This window comes from Telopea speciosissima, chromosome 7 (assembly GCF_018873765.1).
Source record: "Telopea speciosissima isolate NSW1024214 ecotype Mountain lineage chromosome 7, Tspe_v1, whole genome shotgun sequence".
NCBI lineage: Eukaryota > Viridiplantae > Streptophyta > Magnoliopsida > Proteales > Proteaceae > Telopea > Telopea speciosissima.
Window position 1 is genome coordinate 58,072,329 of NC_057922.1, and position 23,756 is coordinate 58,096,084.

The window sequence follows — 23,756 nt, forward strand, 5'->3', positions numbered from 1 at the left end:
GTCGCACTATGATGGATACTGATATGGTGCATATTGAGGAAAGAGAGATACCACAAAGTGACTATTTTAGATATTTGGGATCAACCATAAATAAAGGTGACATAGAAGATGATGTTTCACAACGAATTAAAGTGTGATGGATGCAATGGAGAGGTGTGTCCGGAGTGCTGTGTGACTGACGTATTCCTCTAAAACTTAAAGGAAAGTTTGTAAGACCAACTATGATGTATGGGGCAGAATGTTGGGCAGTTAAGAAGAGTTATATCAAGAAGTTATGTGTGGCAGAGATGAGGATGTTAAGATGGATGTGTGGAAAAACAAGGAAGGATAAAGTAAGGAATGATCGTATCCGAGCTGACTTGGGAGTTGCTCCGACCAATGACAAGCTCCAAGAGAGTTGTTTGAGGTGGTATGGTCATGTTCAAAGGAGGCCAAGGGATACCCCCAGTAAGGAGGAGTGATATGATTCCGATTGAAGGAGCTAAAAGAGCACGGGGCAGTCCTAAAATGACCATAGGAGAAGTTGTTAGGAAGGACATGCATAGTCTAGGTCATATACCATGTATGACCTCGGACAGAACCTTTTGGAGGGCAAGGATCCATGTAGCAGACCCTATTTAGCTGAGATTCTTCTGACTTGCTGGGCTGTGCCTCTTTCCTCTTACTTTTATCTTTCTTTTTTCATCTCTTCATTCCATTTTTTTGTCTAGACCTCAGTTTTACCCACTTTGTTTGTTTGGATCCATGTATCCAACCCCATTAAGTTGGGATAAGGCTTCTTGTTGTATGTGAATAGTTGAAGGCTTTGGAATAAAGCAGAAAAAAAAAGCATCATTTGAAAATACCTTGTATTATTCCGAGAAGCATTAAATAAAAAAAAAAAAAAATGGTAACCATAACTTACTTCACTAAGGATTAAAACTCCTTTCTTTGAATCCTGGCATGCCACAAACTCATAGCTGACAAGATTCATTCCATCCCTCAAAGATGTCACAAGCGCTATGTCTGAACATAAGAAGTGAAGCCTCAGCATAGAAATGAGATTAAATGCACAATTCTAAGCTTGAAAACCAAGGATTTGACATGAAGCAACATTACAATACCAAATCACAGACAGTTTAAGCTGATACCTATTTCTACTGATCCGCTGTTGGTTTTCATGCTACTTTGGCAAAAAAATATGCAGTTAAGATTATGTGCCTTCATGACTCATCACATAGCCTCCAGAGGCCAGATTTAGTGAGACAGCTCAACTTAATCAATCTTATCCCAACATAATTCACTACAGTCAGTGATATAGTACTTTAAAAATGTGTTATGCTTCATGTTTCATTTCCCAGAAAATCATATCTCGTAGATCCTGTGTCGTTTGTAATTTTCCATATGTTCTTCATAATTTAAAATATGCTGGTTCTTTCAAATCTGTTTACCAAGAGATTCTGATGCTTGGCACCCCCCCCCCTCCAAACCGACCTTGCAGTATATACTTGCTACTGTTTACAGCGTATCTGAACTTTATAGTACAACGGCAAGTAATTACAAAATCAGAAAGACACATGAAATAAAGACAAACAAAAGATATGTACACCTTATCGTCCCAAACTTCCATTAGGATGGGTATTTTAATAATCTTCCTGACATTATTCCATACATACAACCAACTAGTACATAATATTTTAAAATCACATTAGGATGGGTCTTTTGATAATCATCTTCCTGACATTATTCCATACATACAACCAACTAGTGAGTAGTAGTGAAGCGAACTTTAATCCAATGAAAGCTTCAAGCTAGGAGCCACCTACCTAGAAGTTATAGAAAGGTATATGATTTATCTCATTCAATTCTCTCAACTCTAGAAAAGAAAACCTTCTTCATCAGTCTTCAGATCTCCTGACTAATACACAACGAAATCAAAATCTGGGGATCCTACTATTAGAAGGTAGATCATTTGAAGCAGAACTAATGAACGCCATGTAAAATATCTGCTAGGTTCCATTATCCTCCATTGATCTAACCATCTTTCCTTTTATTAGTTAGATACAGGGTAATTAGCATCGTCGTAACAAAGGAAAACTAAGGATCCATTGAAACTATATATTATCATACGTACAAGTGTGAAGACCAGTATTTTAGTAAACAATCTCCAACATTTAAGTGGCATACAGTTGTTAGTTATCATTTTCACGATACTTTTTGCTTTTTATTTCCAATTAATATTTTCTTTTTCTTTTTCCACTTAAAATTTTCCTTGTCCTAAACTTATTTTTATTTTTCAATTTTTTTAAGGTTATTTTAATATCGGTTTTGGAGCTTACCCTGTCCTTGAGGCCCAATCACTCAGACTGTGGTGTATACATATCTCAACACCACCAAACTACTTTTTGCAGGAGACTTGTTTAATTGATATGAGTAAACAAAAACAATGGCTAAAACAAAGTTATTAACTTCCAACAAGGGGAATAAGAAAACACAAGCATATGATAAACACCACCTCCCCAAGTAAAAAAAAACAAAAAAGACCCACTTCTTTCCTACTTCATGCATTGTCCACTTGTTTGTCGGGGAAGAAAATCCATTAGAAAAACGCCAAAAAATTTTAGGTCTGCAGGACAGTTAACTAAAAGCACTAGCATAATGTTAGAAAAGTGAGTACCAGTAACTGCATATAGTGCACATAATGCATGAAAGTCAAGCGATCGGTCCTGTAGAAACAAGAAGAAAATATTTCAGAAAACCTCTCATTTCTTGTCAACGCCAACATTTGAAGATGCATAAAAAAAATTTTCAAATAGACATGAAAAGATAAATTGAAGCAAGTGAAATTGCTAATGTTATGCCATTTGCCAAACACTTTCAAATTCCCAATGTCTTAAAAGAAGTCCAAAACGGGTATGAGTTCAATACTCTTCTGGCACAGCTTAAAGACATGTCTTTAAGCAGTTCAAGATGGAAGTGAGAAATGCATAATGATTACTCATTACAAAAATATGAATCACCAAACAAGAATTGTCTAACAACTGCATATTCTGTAAATCCTATACACTCTTTTTTTTTTAATGAAACATTTTTGGTGTTTCTGATTAAAAAAAACAAAAGTAAATTTAAAATGATTAAAAACTTTTGGGTCCCGAGACTGTCATTGAACATATTGTTAGAGAGTATAGATGAAGAAAACCAGAACCGAGAATGGAGGAAGAAGAGAGAAAGAGAAGAAGATGAGGAAGAGGAGAGAATTGTTAAACTTCTCAGTCTCCCTCATAATGCTTGTATTTATAATCTCAAATTACAATAGAAAGGGGAACTCCTAATCATGATAGGATTCCAAGTTACAATAGGAAAAGAACTAGAACTAACAACTCAAACTGAAACTAAGACTAACAACTCACAGTAGAATTAGGCCTTGACATAATTAGAAACTAGGACTCCAACTAGGACTAGGAAAATAGAAGATACACATATCAACCAAATAACTGTTCACGTGAACAGTACTTCAACACTCCCCCTCAAGCTGGATTATACAAATAAGTAAAGAAAGAAGATCCAGCTTGAACTAAAAGGAAAAAAAAGAACTCCATAATAATGCTAACACTCCCCCTCAAGTTGACGCATACAAGGTACTAATGCCGAACTTGAACAAAAATGGGAAAAAACTAAGTTGCAGCAGAATCCAGCTTGACATATGAATGCAGCTCCCAAATAAACCTTCAAGAACTTGAAAAAATAGATCTTCAAAACTTGGACAGACATGATCAGCAAACCGGGACTGAAATGTCTTCCAGAAAAAGCAGCTTTCAACGATCTTTAATAGCAATCCAGTGATGAATCTCAAATTGTCATAGTGACACAAAATCTTGAAGTGAAATAACTAGAGCAGCAAGTAGCGAAAACAAACTGAATCACGCAGCGAAAAAAACTGTATCAACCCAATCGAAAGTCCTCAAATAGGCAACAACGAAATATCTTCAATACTTCAATCTCCCCCTTACGGCAAACTCAACCCAATAACAAAGTAGATACCCATTGGCAATGGTGAAAACTCTAATCTTCTATGCTTTGCACCAAGTGTTCCTACAAGTTCTGTTTCTACAATGTCTGCAGGTGTACTGTACATAATCCCCCCCTCACGTGTAGTACACGTGGACATAACAGAGATAATATAAAAGAAAGGGCAAAAACATAATATTCCAGAATTTTCCAAGAGGTGCTAAGGGTAATTAAAAAGGAAGGAATGGCAAAAATATAATTTACCAGAAGTTTCCAAAGGTGTTATGGGTAAATACCAAAGGTATGGGATATGAAGGGAATTAGAATTATTGAAAGAGAAAGGTGTTGGAAAAAAAATGACATGGCTGTAATTGGGTGGAAATCCACTTTTAAATACAATCCAAGCCAAAGGGCAAACTGGTAATAAACCAGAATTTTAAGAGTCAATTGGGTAGTCAAATAGGGGAATGTATGAAAAAATAATGGCAGTTTGGTAAATAACCAGAATTTTGCAAGGGTCCCTTGGTAAATAAGAAAGTAATGGGTCTTGTAGGGAATTAGATTTATAGATGAGGGACATACTTGGAAGGAGCAAACTCTTAATGGCAAGATGTAAATAATCATAAGAAGGATCGGTACTAATAAAGGTAGGGTAGTAGGCTAGTAGCATTAAATACCTAATAAATTAAAACTTAAAAGGAAAAGGAAAAGGAAACGTGAGGAAGGGGGAGTCAACAAGAGGTAAAGTGATATGGGTAGTGACATAAGATGGGGTTAATATGGGAAAATTAGGTTAAAATAAAATAAAAGGAATCATAAAGAAGGATGTTAACTTCTTCCTTACGACTCAACAGAACCAGCAAATCCAGCGGAAACCCAACATGATTCAGTTAATAGATCTCTCTCTTGCAAGCTTGGTTCAACCTGAAATTTAAGATGTTGTAACGTAATACCAGGGCCTATTGATTCACACAATATTGAGTCCAAAGAGTAACGATAGAGTTGAAGTGGTGATTCTGAAATCAGCCATGGCGGTAGTTGCAGCTCAGATCGAAACCAAGGAGAAACCATAAACCAGCAAGTGATCGATGCAGCCAGTCAAAGAAGAACCAATGAACCCCTCAACATCAAACAGAAGGGGTTTCAACAATATCAAAACGCCATCAACAATCGACTACCATATTCAGCGATGTCAGAACCCCAAAATCGATAGCAGAAATCAGACAATCCACACGGCAGAATAAACACCACGACCAGCAAACCTTCGAATCAAATATGCATGATTCATCATACGAAACCCTAGTTCTTCTTCTTTTATGAACTAGGGTTTCCTTCTTCAAACCAAAAACTTAAAACGACTCTCAAAACGGCTATTATGGAGAGAATCAGTCACTGGTTGCCTAGCTTTGATACCATGTTAGAGAGTATAGATGAAGAAAACCAGAACCGAGAATGGAGGAAGAAGAGAGAAAGAGAAGAAGATGAGAAAGAGGAGAGAATTGTTAAACTTCTCAATCTCCCTCATAATGCTTGTATTTATAATCTCAAATTACAATAGAAAGGGGAACTCCTAATCAGATTAGGAACTCCTAATCAAATTAGGAATTCCTAATCATGATAGGATTCCAAGTTACAATAGGAAAAGAACTAGAACTAACAACTCAAACTGAAACTAAGACTAACAACTCACAGTAGAATTAAGACTTGACATAATTAGAAACTAGGACTCCAACTAAGACTAGGAAAATAGAAGATACACATATCAACCAAATAACTGTTCACGTGAACAGTGTCACATGAACAGTACTTCAACACTCCCCCTCAAGCTGGATTATACAAATAAGTAAAGAAAAAAGATCCAGCTTGAACTAAAAGGAAAAAAAAGAACTCCATAATAATGCTAACACATATATTTCACATTAAAGCACTCAGCAGTAAATAAAACTGCTTCTCTTCTGTTATTCATTCAAGGTCTCAAAAGTTCATAGACACAGCAAAAGAAGATCAAGAAATACATATATAACTGTTAGACTTATGGCATTTTTGGCAGTGGCAGTATTGTCTATGTGATGCGCACAGTTCAGTACAGAACAGTGTGGATGTGTTGTCATTGTTGCAACAGTAGTGATGAGGTGACCAGTGCAGAGGTTCTGCTGACACTGCAATGATGACAGAGCTGATGTGGTCTGTAACACCCAACCCTACCTAGACCTACCTTGGACCTATTGGTGAATGACCCAAACGCTGTAGCCCAACCTTGTGGGGGTGGTAACTGGAAGACCTTGACCTACCTTGACAGCCTCCATATGTCCAGCAAAGAAAACATGACATAGGGTAAGGCCCAAGGCCCTTTAAGGCCTAAAAACAACCAAATGGCTGACCATGCAGCAGATCCACTGATCAGCCGCATGATCTGCCGCATGGGCTGCTGTGCCATAAAAACAGCAGAATTGTGATGTAGGGTCCATTTGGCTTTGAGATGCACTTGACCTAAGGTAACCCTAGATGGTGTGGGACACACCCATGCCTTCACACACCTTGTGGGGGTCATGGTGATAGGGTCTACATAGCCCAAACATGACAAAAATGCAGTTTTGGACTGGGGGTTCCATAGACCAACCAAACAGGCCTTAGTAGCACTTGTCTATAAATAGACTTGAGCTTCTAAAACCTCATTTCTCTCACTCTCATTACCAAATTCGTGGGAAGGAGGAGAAGAAGGAGAAGAAAGGAGGTGCAGCTGGATCACTCACCCTTGCCCTAGATCACTAAGGTTTACCTATTTCTTCCCCTTTCTCTCAATTCGTACTACTATTATTATTAGATTGAGGATTTTCTATGGGAAACCTAGTATACATCTGTGGTTTAACTTAATTGATAATCTATTTGGAGTTCTAGACTTCATTCCACCCTCTCCAACTCAAGGTATGCAAAACCCCAGCTACCATTGAGGGGTTTTTTTATCAAATTTTGGCTTTCCAAGCATTGGAACCATGGCCTAATCCCTCCCCCATTAATTGGAGAGGTTCCTTAAGTGTAATTGACTCAATGGAATGTGTAGAAGGTGAGGCTCGAGATGCCTTGATGCTTGGGATGACCAGCACTCAAGCCCAAGCTGAAATACAGCAAGACTGGGCATGAGCGGCAGATCACCATCAGCCGCTTGATCTGCCGCACATGCTAATTATGGGCTATACTGCATCAACTGCTTGCCCAGTGAGTCCTCACTCATCATCAGCCACTTGGTGCAAACCAGTAACTGAATGAGGGGAACCATGGGGATATTTTTCATGGGATGTTGCAACTAATTTACACTTGTACAACCTATTTATTGTTTAGGGCAAACACAAACCCCGGTGAGGATGTATGGGTACACTCGGGGCACGAATTGCGGGAATGATTTGCCAAGTCTGAGAGACTAGGTGAGTGGGTTAGATTGGCTTAATTTAAGGAGTGTTTCTGAACATACTCTCACTATGAATGCTTAGATGATACAACCATGATATTCACTATGCATGCTTGAATTATATTATTGTCTTATCTCTTTCAATGCTTGCTCAACATGAATGATAGACTAACTTAGTTGTTAATATGCTTGATTTTGATTACGCTATGGTTGGAAATGCATTATGTATGAGATATGGGATCCGAGAGCCAAGGGTAATGCCGGGCCCATGATTGCCATGTGGTTGTTATATTCCTTGCATTCTAGACTAAGCTTGGAAACGGGTTGTGGTGTGGCCGATGGATGATTCCGGTACCATAGTTGCCGTACTCTTGGTATAAATATATCTATGTTAGGGGAGACGGGAGGATGGTGTGGCCGATGGATGATTCTGGTACCATGATCTCGGCCCCCATACATACATGTATGCATCCGACACATGTCATATAGATGTATGCTGGTTAGGATGGAACAACCCAGTGCTACAACCCCTTGCCAACAAGGGGAAAGGTGTTGGACAACCCATTATGGTAGGCTTGATGAGATGTTCCGACATACCATTTCCGTTGAACGATGAGAGTTCTTCAGGAAACATACCATGTTCATGTATCCGATCATATCTTTGGAACCGAACACCAGGACGGGGTTGTTTGGGGTTTGTTGATCAACTCATGTGGGACTCTGGATCGACAGGCTTCTGATCGCAACTCAGGTTTGCCATTGTTGGGCTCCGCTGTCTTCGGGACCAGGGATGATACCTAAAGTGTTGCAATGGACTATATGTGTATGCTTGTGTGTTCTCTAATTCACTTGCTGGGCTTAGTGAAACTCATACCACCTGATAGTGTTTTTTTAAGATTATGATGCAGGACATATCATGTCGGTGGGCACCGATGATGGTAAGGATGTAGTTGATCATGGTGACGAGTGGTGGCTTCCAGAGTCCGAGGGACATGTAGCTATCTGTGGATGTGACGAGTGTGCCTATGGGGCACTATGATTGAGGATAGAGTCCTCAAGATACATTTACTTTACTTTCAATTTTGGATGTATTCGGTGGGCTTGGCCCCAACTTTTACTTTTAGTACCCCTCTATGATGTAATAACTTGTGGATATTTAGTACTTATGTCTGGATGAGAACTATGGATGTTTTTTATGGATAATTCACATTGGAAAGACTGGTGAGATACCGGTTGAGGCCTTGGGTGAGAAATCTAGGTCATATCATTCTTCTTCTTCTTTTCTTCTCTCTGGTTCCGAAACTGAGGTATGTAAATCAGTTTTATTCCAAGTTGAATACTATGGTTTGTTGTTGATTGAAGACTGTTGAAGTCATCTTAAATGTTGCCATTGCTTAAGCATTGTTTATACAAGGCCACAATTTCTATTTCTTCCCTTACTGGTCAGCAACAATTGATTCTCCTATATCTGACCATCAGATTAGAGTGCTTTCTTGTGATTTGGTTGCTCCCATAGTTTCTAATTTTGATCCCAAGCTGCTAATTATGTGTATTGCTGATTTGAAGATTCTGGCCACTGGATTAATTTGATCTTTAGGTATTGTAATCTACCTATTGAATGGAGTATGCAACTATAATTTTATGCTGGTCTGTTGCGTGAAATGTGAATGTGAATATATGACATTGTCTCTATTTGGTGCGAAGCCAAGCCCCCTTTCTGTTCCTTAACTCTTCTCTCATAGGCTACTGCCCTCTCCCTCTCCCTCTGCCTCTCCCTCTCCCCTATTCTTTTTCTACCAGTACCAGTTTTCCCACTTTTGGCTTAAATTATTGCCTCGAACACTATGGAGATTCATCAATTAACAGCAAGGAGGCACTGAGGAGAGTCTTTTGAATTTGGTAGTGACTTCGAACTTGATCACAAGTCACAACACTCCAACTTGCGGGACAGTAAGGAAGGTACTGACCTATCATGTATCTTTATTAAATTTCCATGAATCCTAGAATGAATTTTCTGCACTTGTATTTGAAAATTTTCATCATTTATGGCTACTGTTGGATCTGATTTTCTGCATGTATATTGTGAGTTCTGTGTTTGTAGACCTTCCCAAACCCAAATTCACTTAATCCTTAGATTTGTATTAGATCCCCCATACCTGTCCTGCACCAAAATGTTATTTCATCTATAGTGAAACCATTAAGCAATAGATGATAAACTACCATTTATGGAAAAGGGATGATATTGTTGGAATTCCAAATATATTTATTTTATTCCGGAGAAGGCTTCCTGCATTATGATAACTCAAGAAGGCCACCAACCATTCCCTTATTTTAAACCACTGAGCAGAGCAATTCATTACCAACTACCTTTTGGAAATGTAAAAAATGAGGAAAATGTTAAGTAACAATGCTGATAACAGACCAGGTGATGTATGGGAACAGCTGTCAAAGTGCCAAATCTGCCATTAATGCGCCCAACAATTTCATGAACTTGGCTTGTGAGCTTTTGATCTGTTAAACAAGAAATATCGAAAATCAAATAATAAAATAACTGATACTAGATCTGTTGTCTGGGTGATAAAACAATCTGACACTGTCTAGCATAGTTGTCACGGCGTGTAGGCGACCCAAAGCATTGGAGGGGGCCTGGATGCAAGGCGACCAAAACTCCCGCCTAGGTGACCAAGGCGACACAAGTTGTCAAGGCGGTCACCTAGCGACGCCTTGACAACTATGCTGTCTATTCAGGAACACCACTGCTGAATTAAAGAAGCTTATGATCATTTTCTCCTATGAATAAAAACATAACCCTAGCAAAAAGAACCAAAGACTAATTATGCATGCAGATAAAATAGAATAATCATAGCTAAAAACATACTAAAAGTCTAAACCACATCAATGGCATTGCAACATTAAAAAATAAAGAGGAAACAAAGAAAAAACAAAGGCGAGAGAGAGCAAGACATTTGGCCAAGGACCAAATTTTTGTGATCTTAAACCTGCATATCATTTTCTCTTTTAAGTCATCACACTTTTGCTTATTTAATCCTATGCAAATTGGCTGGGGTTATATTTTAAGTTCTCCTTTAAGGTGCCTACAATTCTGGCCAAGGACCGGATTTTCAGGGAAGTCAATTTGTAGCATGCCAACCAAACAGAAGTCTTTAACACCACTGCAGGGGCTTTATTGTCTAACCCTGCGGTAGTGTGTTATTGTCAGTTGTTAACCATATTAGGGGGAGCATCCCTATTGTGGTGTAAGTTGCGTAGTAGATGTAGCAGAATAGAACAAACCAAGATTGAGGAGAGAAGAGAAGATGGAGAAGAGGAAAGGGGACTGTTGGTTGCAATAATCGAGCATAACAGTCCCCCCCCCTTTATTGTCTTATTTATAATCAGATACTCAGATTACAAAAGAGGATTCCTAATCATATTAGGATCCATAAATATAAAATAGAAAGTAAACTATAACCACAATAGAAATAGGAGTTAATTAGAGAGGAATCTCGACTAGGTTATTAGAATATCCTAATCGAGATTATCTCCAGCCCCAATTACTCGATACACTTTAACACTCCCCCTCAAGCTGGAGCGTATAAATCACCAAGACCCAGCTTGGAACAACTACTACAGAAAGCAAGACCAAACAGCGACTTGGTAAACACATCACCCAGTTGATTGGTAGTGGAAACAAATGGGGTAGAAATCAACTTCTTCATGATAGCGTCCCGAACAAAGTGACAATCAACTTCAATGTGCTTTGTCCTCTCATGAAACACTGGATTACTGGCAACATAAATGGCGGCTTGATTGTCACAAAACATCTGCATAGGCTGTGTGACAGGAAATCCTAGCTCCTGAAGCAGTGACATTACCCACATCAACTCAGCAGTAGTATGTACCATGGCTTGATGCTCAGCTTCAGCACTAGATCTAGCAACAGTGGTTTGTTTCTTACTTTTCCAGGTAACTAAGTTACCTCCTACAAAGGTGCAATACCCAATTGTGGAGAGCCTATCACCATCAGCACCAGCCCAATCAACATCAGAAAACCTAACTAGATTAATATTTACATTAGGTCGATAAATGAGACTTTTTCCAAGAGCACCTTTAAGATAGCGTAGTACACGGCAAGCAGCATCCCAATGAATCTTCTTTGGTGTTTGCATTAACTGACTAATAACTCCAACGGCAAAGGAGATATCTGGTCGAGTAACAGTCAAATAAATGAGTTTGCCAACAAGTCTCCTATATTGATGCACGTAAATCTGTAAAGTCTTCACTCTCACTAGATCCAAGTTTTTTACGAGGATCCATGGAAGTATAAGCTGTTTTGGAAGCCAGCATTCCAGTTTCAGATAGGAGATCAATGACATATTTCCTCTGTGATAAGCTAACACCTTTCTTGATGCGCAGAACTTTAATACCAAGAAAATATTTAAGAGTACCCAAGTCTTTCACCAGAAAGTGTTGATGAAGATAATCCTTAACTTGAGCAATACTAGAAGCATCATTACTAGATATAATACTAACATCCACATAAACTATCATTATAACCATCTTCAAGCCATGCCAACAAACAAAGATGGAATGGTCAGAGTAACACTGTGAGAACCCAAATTGAGTGACAATGGAGCTGAACATATCAAACCATACTTTTGGAGATTGTTTCAACCCACAGATTGCCTTACGAAGTCTGCATACTTTGGTAGAATCCTCCCCCTGAGCAGCATACCCTAGAGGTGGCTCCATATAAACCTCCGCATCATAAAGAAAAGAATTCTTGATATCCATCTGATACAATTGCCAATCTAAGTTGACGACAAAAAAAATAAGAACCCGAACAGAATTCAAGCGAGCAACAGGGGTGAAGGTTTCAAAATAATCAACACCATTAGTCTGTGTATAATCAACACCTTAAGACGATCAATAGAACCATCAGGATTGTATTTGATAGTATACCCAACGACACCTGACAAGATCTGTGAAACCCAGCCAAATTTCATAATAAATTTAAACTTTTGGAATCTGTGTGATTTCAAGTTCTGGTTCAACTTTGCCCATACTAGCCTCTAAGTTGTGGGCCGTCTTGATTAAGAAATTCAGACCTATCTCATGACTCGTCTGTAAAGGCATTCCGATCAGCCAACTACCGTGGCCTTAAATGAGTCTGAGGTGTCTAGCGGAAGACAACACATAAGCTTGGCATGCTGGATTGATGGCCTGCGAAGCCTCTCTCTGTCTTAGGCCGAATCCCAGGTAAGTATCCCATTTTACATGTATGTATGTTGTATTTCTAATTAATTAGTGTATTAGGGGCAGAATAGTAATTTTTACCTTGTGGGACCCCGCACCAGAGCTACTTGTGTCGGGTCTGCTGGCTGGACAGGCTGCAAGACCTCCCCCTTAATTAAACTCAATGTAAGTATAATTTAAAATATATTTATATAACGTTTTGTACGACCAAATAGGGTTAGAAGGGTATTTTAGTAAAATTATCGCTGTGGCACCCAGTTCCCCAGTGGGGAATGCTGTTCCAGACAATTACCCGTGTTCGGATGACCTTTAATGTCGCCCGGCATCAAGTTATGGATAGAATAGACCAATAAATACGAATTCAGATTTATAAACTATTTTAGAAATTAGTTTAAATCTGATTTCTGTCCAAAAGACAGATTTACCCCTTAGTGCTTAAGTAGTTAGATAAATATCAAAAGCCTTTCCAATTGATCACTATTCACAAGTCTAAGGGAGCTAAAGAAATTCGTTCCAGCTTGAGAGAGAAGGAAAGAAAGAAGAAAAGAGAAGAGAAGAAGAGAGGGAAAAAAGGGAAGCTTACCCTAGGGCTTGTCTTCAACACTTGGAGCTGAACCAAGAATCTCTATTAGAAAGCTGCCTGCACTCTAAATCTGTTCCTATAACTGAGGTAAGCCTTGGATACTTGCTGTCTTCCTCTTTATTTCCCTTCTTCTCCATCTTTAGTTCACCTATTAAGAATTTCTGCCATTAAAGCTTGGAGACCAAGCTTGGGTTTGTGAAATTGAACATAATTAGACTAATTTGAAACAGTTTTTGACTCTCTAAGACCTGAAATTTGGGAAATTACCAAGTCTGAACGTTGTATTGCTGTTCTTGATGGCAATTTATAAACCCTAAACTAATTAATTAGGTTTAATTGAATAATTACCAAAATTATGAAGTTATTTATGAAATTGAACTCCCATATAGGTAGACCCACCATTATATAATGTTAAAACACTTAGTTTCTTCCTTGCATGTGAAGATCTACCCAAAAATAGGAAAAACCCCATATTCAGACACACTCCCGGATGGAATTGCAGGCCCAATGGCGCTTGACCGGCTCCCTGGAAGTCTGCATCCGGCTCCCCCATTTTTGTGCCCTTATGACCTATACCCCTTGGGACTTGACCTTGGACCATCCCAAAACCTATTGCATGGTGTTTGGTATGTTGTTTAGGGCTGTTTCTACTGTTTTCTAGTCGGTTTGTTGGATTGTTGGTGGGTAACTGACCTAGGATTCCTTCTATAACTAATCTATAATATTCTTGTCTCATATTTAGGACTGTCTTGGTCTGTTCTTGCCTACCTATTGGAGTTTATTCACCTAGGCTAGCTACAATTACAGGTAAGGGGATTCGACCTTAATTTCCTGTGTATTTATCACATTAATTTCAACTTTATGCTGAATGCCATGCTCATGCATCATTACCTCTATACCTGGAACATGTAGTTTTCTAGCTTTTATTTAATGCATTAGACTGCAGGTAAAATAGGTCGCACAAAGACATACTGCATTGCATTTGCATTGATTATTTATATGATGTGAATTTATGATGATGGAATTCGGTAAATTATAACTCGGATCATGCTTGCCTCATCATGTTTAGACTTGGGCTAGGTTGATATTCATTACCCGATCTGCGCCCCTTACCAACGGGGAAAGGTGTTGGACAACCCGTGGCGAGAGACCGATGTGTTAGTTCCAGGGATGCCATCTTCGTCCCATGTTAGCGGGTCCCTAATTCCCTGTGGGAATAAACAGCAGGGTTGGTCATTTGGGGCTGTCGGGGTCCGATGTGTTAGTTCCGGAACTGGCGGGTCCTCACCGTGGTAGAATGGTTTCGCTCGGGTGACCGAAGGGTTAGTTCCGGGACCGAGGTTAGCATCTACCACTAGTAGTAGTACTTATACCCCATGAGATTTAGTATCTGTGCTAGGAACATGTTAGTTTAGCACATGCATCATGGATTTATTGTGTTTGTATGCTTGTACCTCCCTTACTGGGCTCAGTTGAGAGCTCACCACTATGGATATCCTTATTTTTCAGGTGATTTAGTTACTTCTAAATGTTGGATTTGCGGCGCTGGAGTTTGAAGTGCACGATACTTCGTGCGCACGTGATGTTTGGGCAGCCTCCTGATCTTGGCCTGATAGTCCAGGCTACCTCCCCACTCTTTTATGCTTTATAAATGCTTCATATAGTTATAGAATAGTTTCTGGTATACTTTTACTCTGTAGTACCTTTGAGAACTGTATAGTTGTATCACAAGCCTTATCATTTATATAAATGAAATATCATTTAGACTTCTCTTACTAATGATGTTATCTCTATTAATTAAATTGTTTCCGCTGCCTGACGATTACTGTATCTGTGAGCAATGATTGTGAATAGGGTACTGCACTTGTGATCCTTGGGGATTGGTTAGATGTCAGAGACATCCCGCCACACTTGACCCTTAATAACCGGGCCGGGGTGTGACATTTAAGTGGTATCGAGCCTTTGTGCTCTACTCCTATTTATAATCATGTTCACAAGATATGACTCTTAGACTCGTTGATCGAAGGTGAGTCTACTTAGGATAAATAAAAGCTTAACTAAAAGCTAAAACTAAAAAAAAAAAAAAATTTGATTGTACAACACAAGAGATATTATATAGAAAAAAAAAAAAAAAAAACTTTATAAATAAAGTGAGTCTTGATCTGATGGTTACAAGTTGTTCTGGACTTTAAGTACAAGGTTCAACAAAGAACAACGAGGAAAGTAAAGTAAAAGCTAGACTGGGATGTATAAGTCATCCTCTGTGGTGGTGGTGGGCCCATAACCCACAGGTCCCAGGATCTCCACTGGCCCAGTCTCCACTACCTAGACACGGCTGCTAACATGAGTGAAGTCTTTCCTCATGCCATCAAATCCCTATGCCATGGATCTCTCTAAGCCCTCAAACCGGCTAAAGAGCTGTCCCCAGGGAGTGCCATCTGCAAGAACAGCCGCAACAGACGAGGAAGAAGCACCCGCATGACCATGTGAAGGGTGTTGAGGAGGAGGAGGTGGATCTCTGTGTGCCTCTGTATGTCCTCTCTCTATAGCATCCTCAGCATCAGTAGTCTGTACGATGTCGGTGCAGTCAGGATGACCAAGCTTTGGAAAAAAAGGTAGAAGTTCTATACCCATCTTCACTGGGGTAATCCGGTTGATCTTCGAAGACTTCACCCCCGAAGCCTCCTCATTCAATAAGTTGACACCAAATGCAGGAAATACCTTGGTGAGTAGCCTCCCGATGTGATTTCCCACGCCCAGGGTTATAAATGCGGGTGTCTTTATGGTACGCATGATGGCATCAAGAAGGCAGATCTGGTATCCTGTATAGAGACAGTATGTGGCAAGGATCTGTGTTGTGGACAACTCAGTCCGGTGAGCACTCTTCTGGACTACATTGTGTCCACAAATTCTAGATAAGACACGGGCTGATGGAAGCAAGTCCAACTCAGATTTCATCCTCTCATAGAACTTGCCATTAGTGAATATACCCATTCTTGTTCTTCATCAGCCAGGAACTCAGATGCATCAGCACTTGGAGGGCAGTACCTCCACTCCCCTTCATAAGATATCTTCTAAATATTAGCTAATCGGGCTGTGCTGAAAGAGATGGACATGTCTTTCACATAAGAGTTGATGATGAACTCTTTTCCTTCATATCGGTAAGATTGATTGCTCAAAAGAGTCGCACCAGTCAAGGGTAGCAATGTCTCTCCGGTTGTAGCATAGATAACCACCCTAGTTTCTCAAATCTTTCCCGAACCTTGAATGGGATATGGTCAACCAAGACTACATTCCTTTCTTCTTCCACTTTCAGGAAGATCCTTGGGTTGAATTCAGCTGGAACTGTCGCTGCACCTCTACCTCTCCCTCCACGACCTTAAGTTGCAGTCATTTATGGTAAATGCTACAAATTTAAGAAGAAAATTATTTAGGTAAAGTCTAGGACAACAACAAAATTTGAGGTAAGATTGTTAAATCTATTAGGTACTAAGGTAGCAAGCCTATCAATATGTCTAGGTAAACTAATTTTGTAGGAATACATTTGGAATATATAAAATCTGTTTAGATTCCAATATAAGTATAAATAGATGCAACCACCAAAAAAAAAAATAGGGTAGTATAAGGAGAGAAGGTAATTATATAAGAATCATAGTATATTAATATAGCATTAGATAGAACACGTGCAAAACATAGAGTAAACTTTAAAAACTTAATAAGAAAATATTAAGAACTAGGTAATCTTATGATTAACACTGTACTATGTTTAAAATGAACAAAAATAATACCTAATATTAAGACCTAACACATTCACAATGATAGATAAGAATCAACAATGTACCTTAGCTAGGAAGAAAATATAAGAAATGCATAAAGTTCAACAAAGAATAAAAGAAATACGTGTTAATGGAGTAAAAGAGTAAATACTTACTTAAAATCTAGGAAATATGTTGAGCCATAGTTAGGTTTTGAGAAGAAGAACAAAAAAATTTACAAAATTTCCAAGTTTAGAACACTTACTTTAGATGTGGAGGAGTAGATCTTATGATTTAAGCTCTTATTAGTGTTATAGGAACCCTAGAATAACCTTAGGAAAAGTTAGAAAGTGTTAGTAAAGATAAAGAAATGAAGTTGGATGTGTTTTGAGTGGGTTTTATACAGCCTGTTTTGCCTGGCGGACGATCCGACTGGATTGGTGTCTGAATCCGGGACATTTTAGGTCTGAATCCAAGACACCCAAATTCCTTATTAGGCTACTGACTCCACTCCCGGATGCAACCGGATCATTTTCCTGCGCATCCGCCCCAATTAGACTTTGCATCCGGCCCACCCAAATGGTTTTAAAAATAAAATAAATAAATAGAACCTGTGTTACATCAAAATAATGAAATATATAGAAAATAAAATAAGATTAAACATGCATATTGTATATAAATTTGTATATATATATGTATTAAAAGTATATATATTAATGTAGTAAGTGTGAATAGAGAAAGAAACTAAATACATTATGACACTAAGATGTGCATTCTTGTGTTATCATAATTATTAATAATGAATTTAGTGTATGATTTGGTTGCTTATGTGATTGTAATATATGTAAAGTACTATATGATGCTCATGTTTCTTTTTAGGCACTCGCTATGATAGTTTGTCATGCCTTTGCATCTCAATAACGAGTTATATATTGAGTATCTAGGGTAAGTAAGCAAAAATAAAAGACCTAGGAATGCTAGTTTAGGCAGCCAGTCAAACACCTTGTAGGCATTAGAATAATAAGCTCTTCCTAAAATTTTTGAATTCCTTCACTTTTAAACATAATGCAATAAAAGCCAAGAACAATTGAAAACAAAAAAAAGAAGTTGAAATTGAAGGATGTGGCAAAACTTTGCTCAACAATAGGTATGAGTGGAGTAATGGGTCCCCGAATGTCCCCTCCGTTGTTGGGAGTGAGCAATAGGGATTCCATCAATATTCCAATTCATCCTACAATTGAGTTAGGTATTGCATAACCAGAAGGGAAAGTCTTCATAATGGAAAACCCTATAAGCAAGAGTTATACATACCTATACACTACAACCTAAACCCTAAAAATATTGATAAAATATAATAATCGAATTATATGAAAATATAATGAACATAATAGAATTTAGATAAAAGAAGAACAGAAATGAACACTAAAGAATAAGAAGAACAAAAATAATGACGAAAATAATAATAATAATAATAATAATAATAATGAGAATATTTTCCTTGTATTTTTAGGTTTAGGTACTTTGTCGATATGGTGACTGAGCCTTGTAATGAATTGTTCCCAAGTTACCTTAGATACTCTAGGACCCCTCCTCTTGTATATTCTTGTGTGTTTAGGGAAAGAATAGGAGAGTTTTGGAAAAGAGGATAATGTCTTTGGTCGGTTTAGAATACTATCAGACCTGAAACAGGTCAACAAAAGCCATCGACCTGTAGATTATACGATACCCAAAACAGGAAACGACTTAAGGATGTAAGTCATAATGCTGTTGAAGTAACTTCAACTGTTCGGATTGCTAGATGCATCAATTTCGAGGACGAAATTCTTATAAGGTTGGTAGAATGTGAAACCCGGCCAAATTTCATAATAAATTTAAACTTTTGGAATCTGTGTGATTTCAAGTTCTGGTTCAACTTTGCCCATACTAGCCTCTAAGTTGTGGGCCGTCTTGATTAAGAAATTCAGACCTATCTCATGACTCGTCTGTAAAGACATTCCGATCACCAACTACGTGGCCTTAAATGAGTCCGAGGTGTAGCGGAAGACAACACATAAGCTTGGCATCTTTGGATTGATGGCTGCGAAGCCTCTCTCTGTCTTAGGCGAATCCGAGGTAAGAATCCCATTTTACATGTATGTATGTTGTATTTTTAATTAATTAGTGTATTAGGGGCAGAATAGTAATTTTTACCTTGTGGGACCCCGCACCAGAACTACTTGTGTCGGGTCTGCTGGCTGGACAGGCTGTAGGACCTCCCCCTTAATTAAACTCAATGTAAGTATAATTTAAAATATATTTATATAACGTTTTGTACGACCAAATAGGGTTAGAAGGGTATTTTAGTAAAATTGTCGTTGTGGGACCCAGTTCCCCAGTGGGGAATGCTGTTCCAGACAATTACCCGTGTTCGGATGACCTTTAATGTCGCCCGGCATCAAGTTATGGATAGAATAGACCAATAAATACGAATTCAGATTTATAAACTATTTTAGAAATTAGTTTAAATCTAATTTCTGTCCAAAAGACAGATTTACCCCTTAGTGCTTAAGTAGTTAGATAAATATCAAAAGCCTTTCCAATTGATCACTATTCACAAGTCTAAGGGAGCTAAAGAAATTCGTTCCAGCTTGGGAGAGAAGGAAAGAAAGAAGAAAAGAGAAGAGAAGAAGAGAGGGAAAAAAGGGAAGCTTACCTTAGGGCTTGTCTTCAACACTTGGAGCTGAACCAAGAATCTCTATTAGAAAGCTGCCTGCACTCTAAATCTGTTCCTATAACTGAGGTAAGCCTTGGATACTTGCTGTCTTCCTCTTTATTTCCCTTCTTCTCCATCTCTAGTTCACCTATTAAGAATTTCTGCCATTAAAGCTTGGAGACCAAGCTTGGGTTTGTGAAATTTAGCAAAATTAGACTAATTTGAAACAGTTTTTGACTCTCTAAGACCTGAAATTTGGGAAATTACCAAGTCTGAAAGTTGTATTGCTGTTCTTGATGGCAATTTATAAACCCTAAACTAATTAATTAGGTTTAATTGAATAATTACCAAAATTATGAAGTTATTTATGAAATTGAACTCCCATATAGGTAGACCCACCTTTATATAATGTTAAAACACTTAGTTTCTTCCTTGCATGTGAAGATCTCCCCAAAAATAGGAAAAACCCCAAATTCGGACACACTCCCGGATGGAGTTGCAGGCCCAGGGGCGGTTGACTGGCTCCCTGGAAGTCTGCATCCGGCTCCCCCATTTTTGTGCCCTTATGACCTATACCCCTTGGGACTTGACCTTGGACCATCCCAAAACCTATTGCATGGTGTTTGGTATGTTGTTTAGGGCTGTTTCTAATGTTTTCTAGTCGGTTTGTTGGATTGTTGGTGGGTAACTAACCTAGGATCCCTTCTATAACTAATCTATAATATTCTTGTCTCATATTTAGAATTTGTCTTGATCATTTCTTGCACGCCTATTGGAGTTTATTCACCTAGGCTAGCTACAATTACAGGTAAGGGATTCGACCTTAATTTCCTGTGTGTTTATCACATTAATTTCAACTTTATGCTGAATGCCATGCTCATGCATCATTACCTCTATACCTGGAACATGTAGTTTTCTAGCTTTTATTTAATGCATTAGACTGCACGTAAAATAGGTTGCACAAAGACATACTGCATTGCATTTGCATTGATTATTTATATGATGTGAATTTATGATGATGGAATTCGGTAAATTATAACTCAGATCATGCTTGCCTCATCATGTTTAGACTGCACTGGGCTAGGTTGATATTCATTACCCAGTACTGCGCCCCTTACCAATAGGGGGAAAGGTGTTGGACAACCCGTGGCAGAGACCGATGTGTTAGTTCCGGGATGCCATCTTTGTCCCATGTTAGCGGGTCCCTAATTCCTTGTGGGAATAAACAGGCGGTTGGTCATTTGGGGGTCTGTCGGGATCCGATGTGTTAGTTCGGCGCGGGTCCTCACCGTGGTAGAATGGTTTCGCTCGGGTGACCGAAGGGTTAGTTCGGGACCGAGGTTAGCATCTACCACTAGTAGTAGTACTTATACCCCATGAGACTTAGTATCGTGCTAGGAACATGTTAGTTTAGCACATGCATCATGGATTTATTGTGTTTGTATGCTTGTACCCCCTTATCGGGCTCGGTTGAGAGCTCACCCCGTGGATATCCTTATTTTTAGGTGATTTAGTTACTTCTAATGTTGGATTTGCGGCGCTGGAGTTTGAAGTGCACGATACTTCGTGCGCACATGATGATTGAGCAGCCTCCTGATCTTGGCCTGATAGTCCAGGCTACCTCCCCACTCTTTTATGCTTTATAAATGCTTCATATAGTTATAGAATAGTTTCTAGTATACTTTTACTCTGCAGTACCTTTGAGAACTGTATAGTTGTATCACAAGCCTTATCATTTATATAAATGAAATATCATTTAGACTTCTCTTACTAATGATGTTATCTCTATTAATTAAATTGTTTCCGCTACCTCTGATTACTGTATCTGTGAGCAATGATTGTGAATAGGGTACTGCACTTGTGATCCTTGGGGATTGGTTGGATGTTAGAGACATCCCGCCACACTTGGCCCTTAATAACCGGGCCGGGGTGTGACAAGATCCTTCCCAGTATCCAAGTATTTTGAGAGAGTAACGCATCCATTTCTGTGTCCATTGCTGCCTTCCACCCAGGATGAGATAAAGCCTCACGGTGGGTCGTAGGAACAAAATTAGTAGACAAAGCATAAGCAAGTGGGTGATAGCGGGATGGAAGATGAGAAATTGAAACATACTTTTCAATGGGATAAAAAATGAGGGATTGATGGGACTTTTGAGTACAAGAGCGAGTATCTTCACGGATAGCGACTGGTAAGTTGAGGGAGACCTCAGCATCAGAATCAGATTGTGGGGTAGGAGGAATGGAGGGTATTGGACCAGGTTCAATGGTGGCTGCCTCAGTAGTAGTGGAGGGTTAAACAGGTTGGAGACGGCAGAGATGGTGATAAACCTTAACCGGTGGAGGTGGTGAGATGGGTATAGTCACAGGTATGGAAGGACCTAGAAGATCTCCATTGTGTACAATAGACGGCGTAGGAGAAGAAAAATAAGGAGTATTTTCATAAAAGGTAGCGTCAGCACTAAGAAACTGTTTACGAGAAACCGGGTAAAAACATTATAACCTTTTTGGGTCCTAGAGTAACCAAGTAAAACACACTTAATAAACTGAGGGGCATAGTTGTCAAGGCGTAGCATAGGTGCCTTGGTCGTCTTGCTTTTGGACCCTCTTCACCGCGTTGGGTCGCTTAGATGCCGTGACAACTATGCCGAGGGGATAACTTATCAACGACAGGGTAAAGAATGTGAACATAACATACACAACTAAAAACATATGGTGGAGAAGCAAACAAAGGAAGATTTGGGTAAATAAGAGAAAAAGGGATTTTATTATTTAAAACAGACGACGGCATACGATTAATAAGATAACAAGCAATGAGAACAGCATCACACCAAAACTATTTGGGTACATTCATGTGGAGCATAATGGATGAACAACTAGTTTAGTGAACAATACCAGAGTGAGACAAAAATCAGAAATCTCGGTTTGAGTGTATTCAAGAGCATTGTCAGAACGAAAAATTTTAGTTGACTAGTCAAACTGAGTTTTTATTTCTTGATAAAATCTTTTGAATACAGTAATAAATTTGTAATTGAGTTTTTATTTCTTGTTCTATTCTGCTACATGCTCTGATACCATGTAGCAGAATAGAACACTAGAATACCAAAACTGAGAGTGAGGAGAGAAGAGGAAAGGTCACAATTGGTTGCAATAATCGTGCATAACAGTCCCCCCCCCCCTTTATTGTCATATTTATGATCAGATACTCAGATTACAAAAGAGGATTCCTAATCATATTAGGATCCATAAATATAAAATAGAAAGTAAACTAAACCTAGATGTAACCACAATAGAAATAGGAGTTAATTAGAGAGGAATCCCAACTAGGATATTAGAATATCCTAATCGAGATTATCTCCAGCCCTAATTACTCGATACACTTTAACAGTAGAGTTAAGGACTTAAGGTGTGTCTAAGTTATGGTGTTAGTTGTTCAGTCTACTTATATTTCTTTCCTTGTAATTAATTGTATATTTTTATAGGATTCCTACTAAGGACCTGATTTCTGTTATTATAAATATTAGCCATTCATTGCCCACATTAGGACATCACTGAATCCTATTGTTGTCTATGGGATTCTCTTCTTCAATCGTCTCTCTCTCTTCTCCCTCTCTACTTCTTTTCTTCTTCTAATGACTGGTTATTGAATCCTTTCCTGCTACACCCTTAACATAAGTTCTTTTGTTTTCCACACTGAGATTGTTGGTTTCTCTTTACCTCAAGTTCAGTTCAGTGACATCCTCTATCCAAGCTTCGCATATAACTGAATATATACTCATGTCATAGGTTCTGCAGCAGAAATGATGCATTCATCCATAGTTGTCACAGTGTGTAGGCGACACAAGGCTTTGGAGGGGACCTGGTTGCAAGGCGACCAGGGTGGGTGCCTGGACGCCTTGACAACTATGCCTAAATTTTTAAAACCTCCAAACCCAACCCTAAAACACTAAACCCTAACCCTTAAAACCACCAACCCTATAACCCCAAAACCCTCAAACGCAAACCTGGAACCCTAAACTTAAAACCTCAAACCCCAAATCCTAAACCCTTAAAGGGCATAAAAGACCAGTAACGAACTTA

At 38.8% G+C, this 23,756-nt stretch overlaps 1 protein-coding gene across 5 annotated transcripts in view; it reads right to left on the bottom strand.

Moving 5' to 3' along the window:
* LOC122667485 (alpha,alpha-trehalose-phosphate synthase [UDP-forming] 1-like) overlaps positions 1 to 23,756 on the bottom strand; it is a 75,532-nt gene that overhangs the window by 32,173 nt on the left and 19,603 nt on the right. For all 5 annotated transcript variants that reach the window (XM_043863762.1, XM_043863764.1, XM_043863760.1 and 2 more), the window contains exons 8-10: positions 9,816 to 9,904; positions 2,657 to 2,705; positions 905 to 1,005 (exon numbers count right to left, since the gene is read on the bottom strand). In XM_043863762.1, the coding sequence (XP_043719697.1) occupies positions 905 to 1,005; positions 2,657 to 2,705; positions 9,816 to 9,904 (239 nt within the window). The remainder of the gene's footprint in view (positions 1 to 904; positions 1,006 to 2,656; positions 2,706 to 9,815; positions 9,905 to 23,756) is intronic.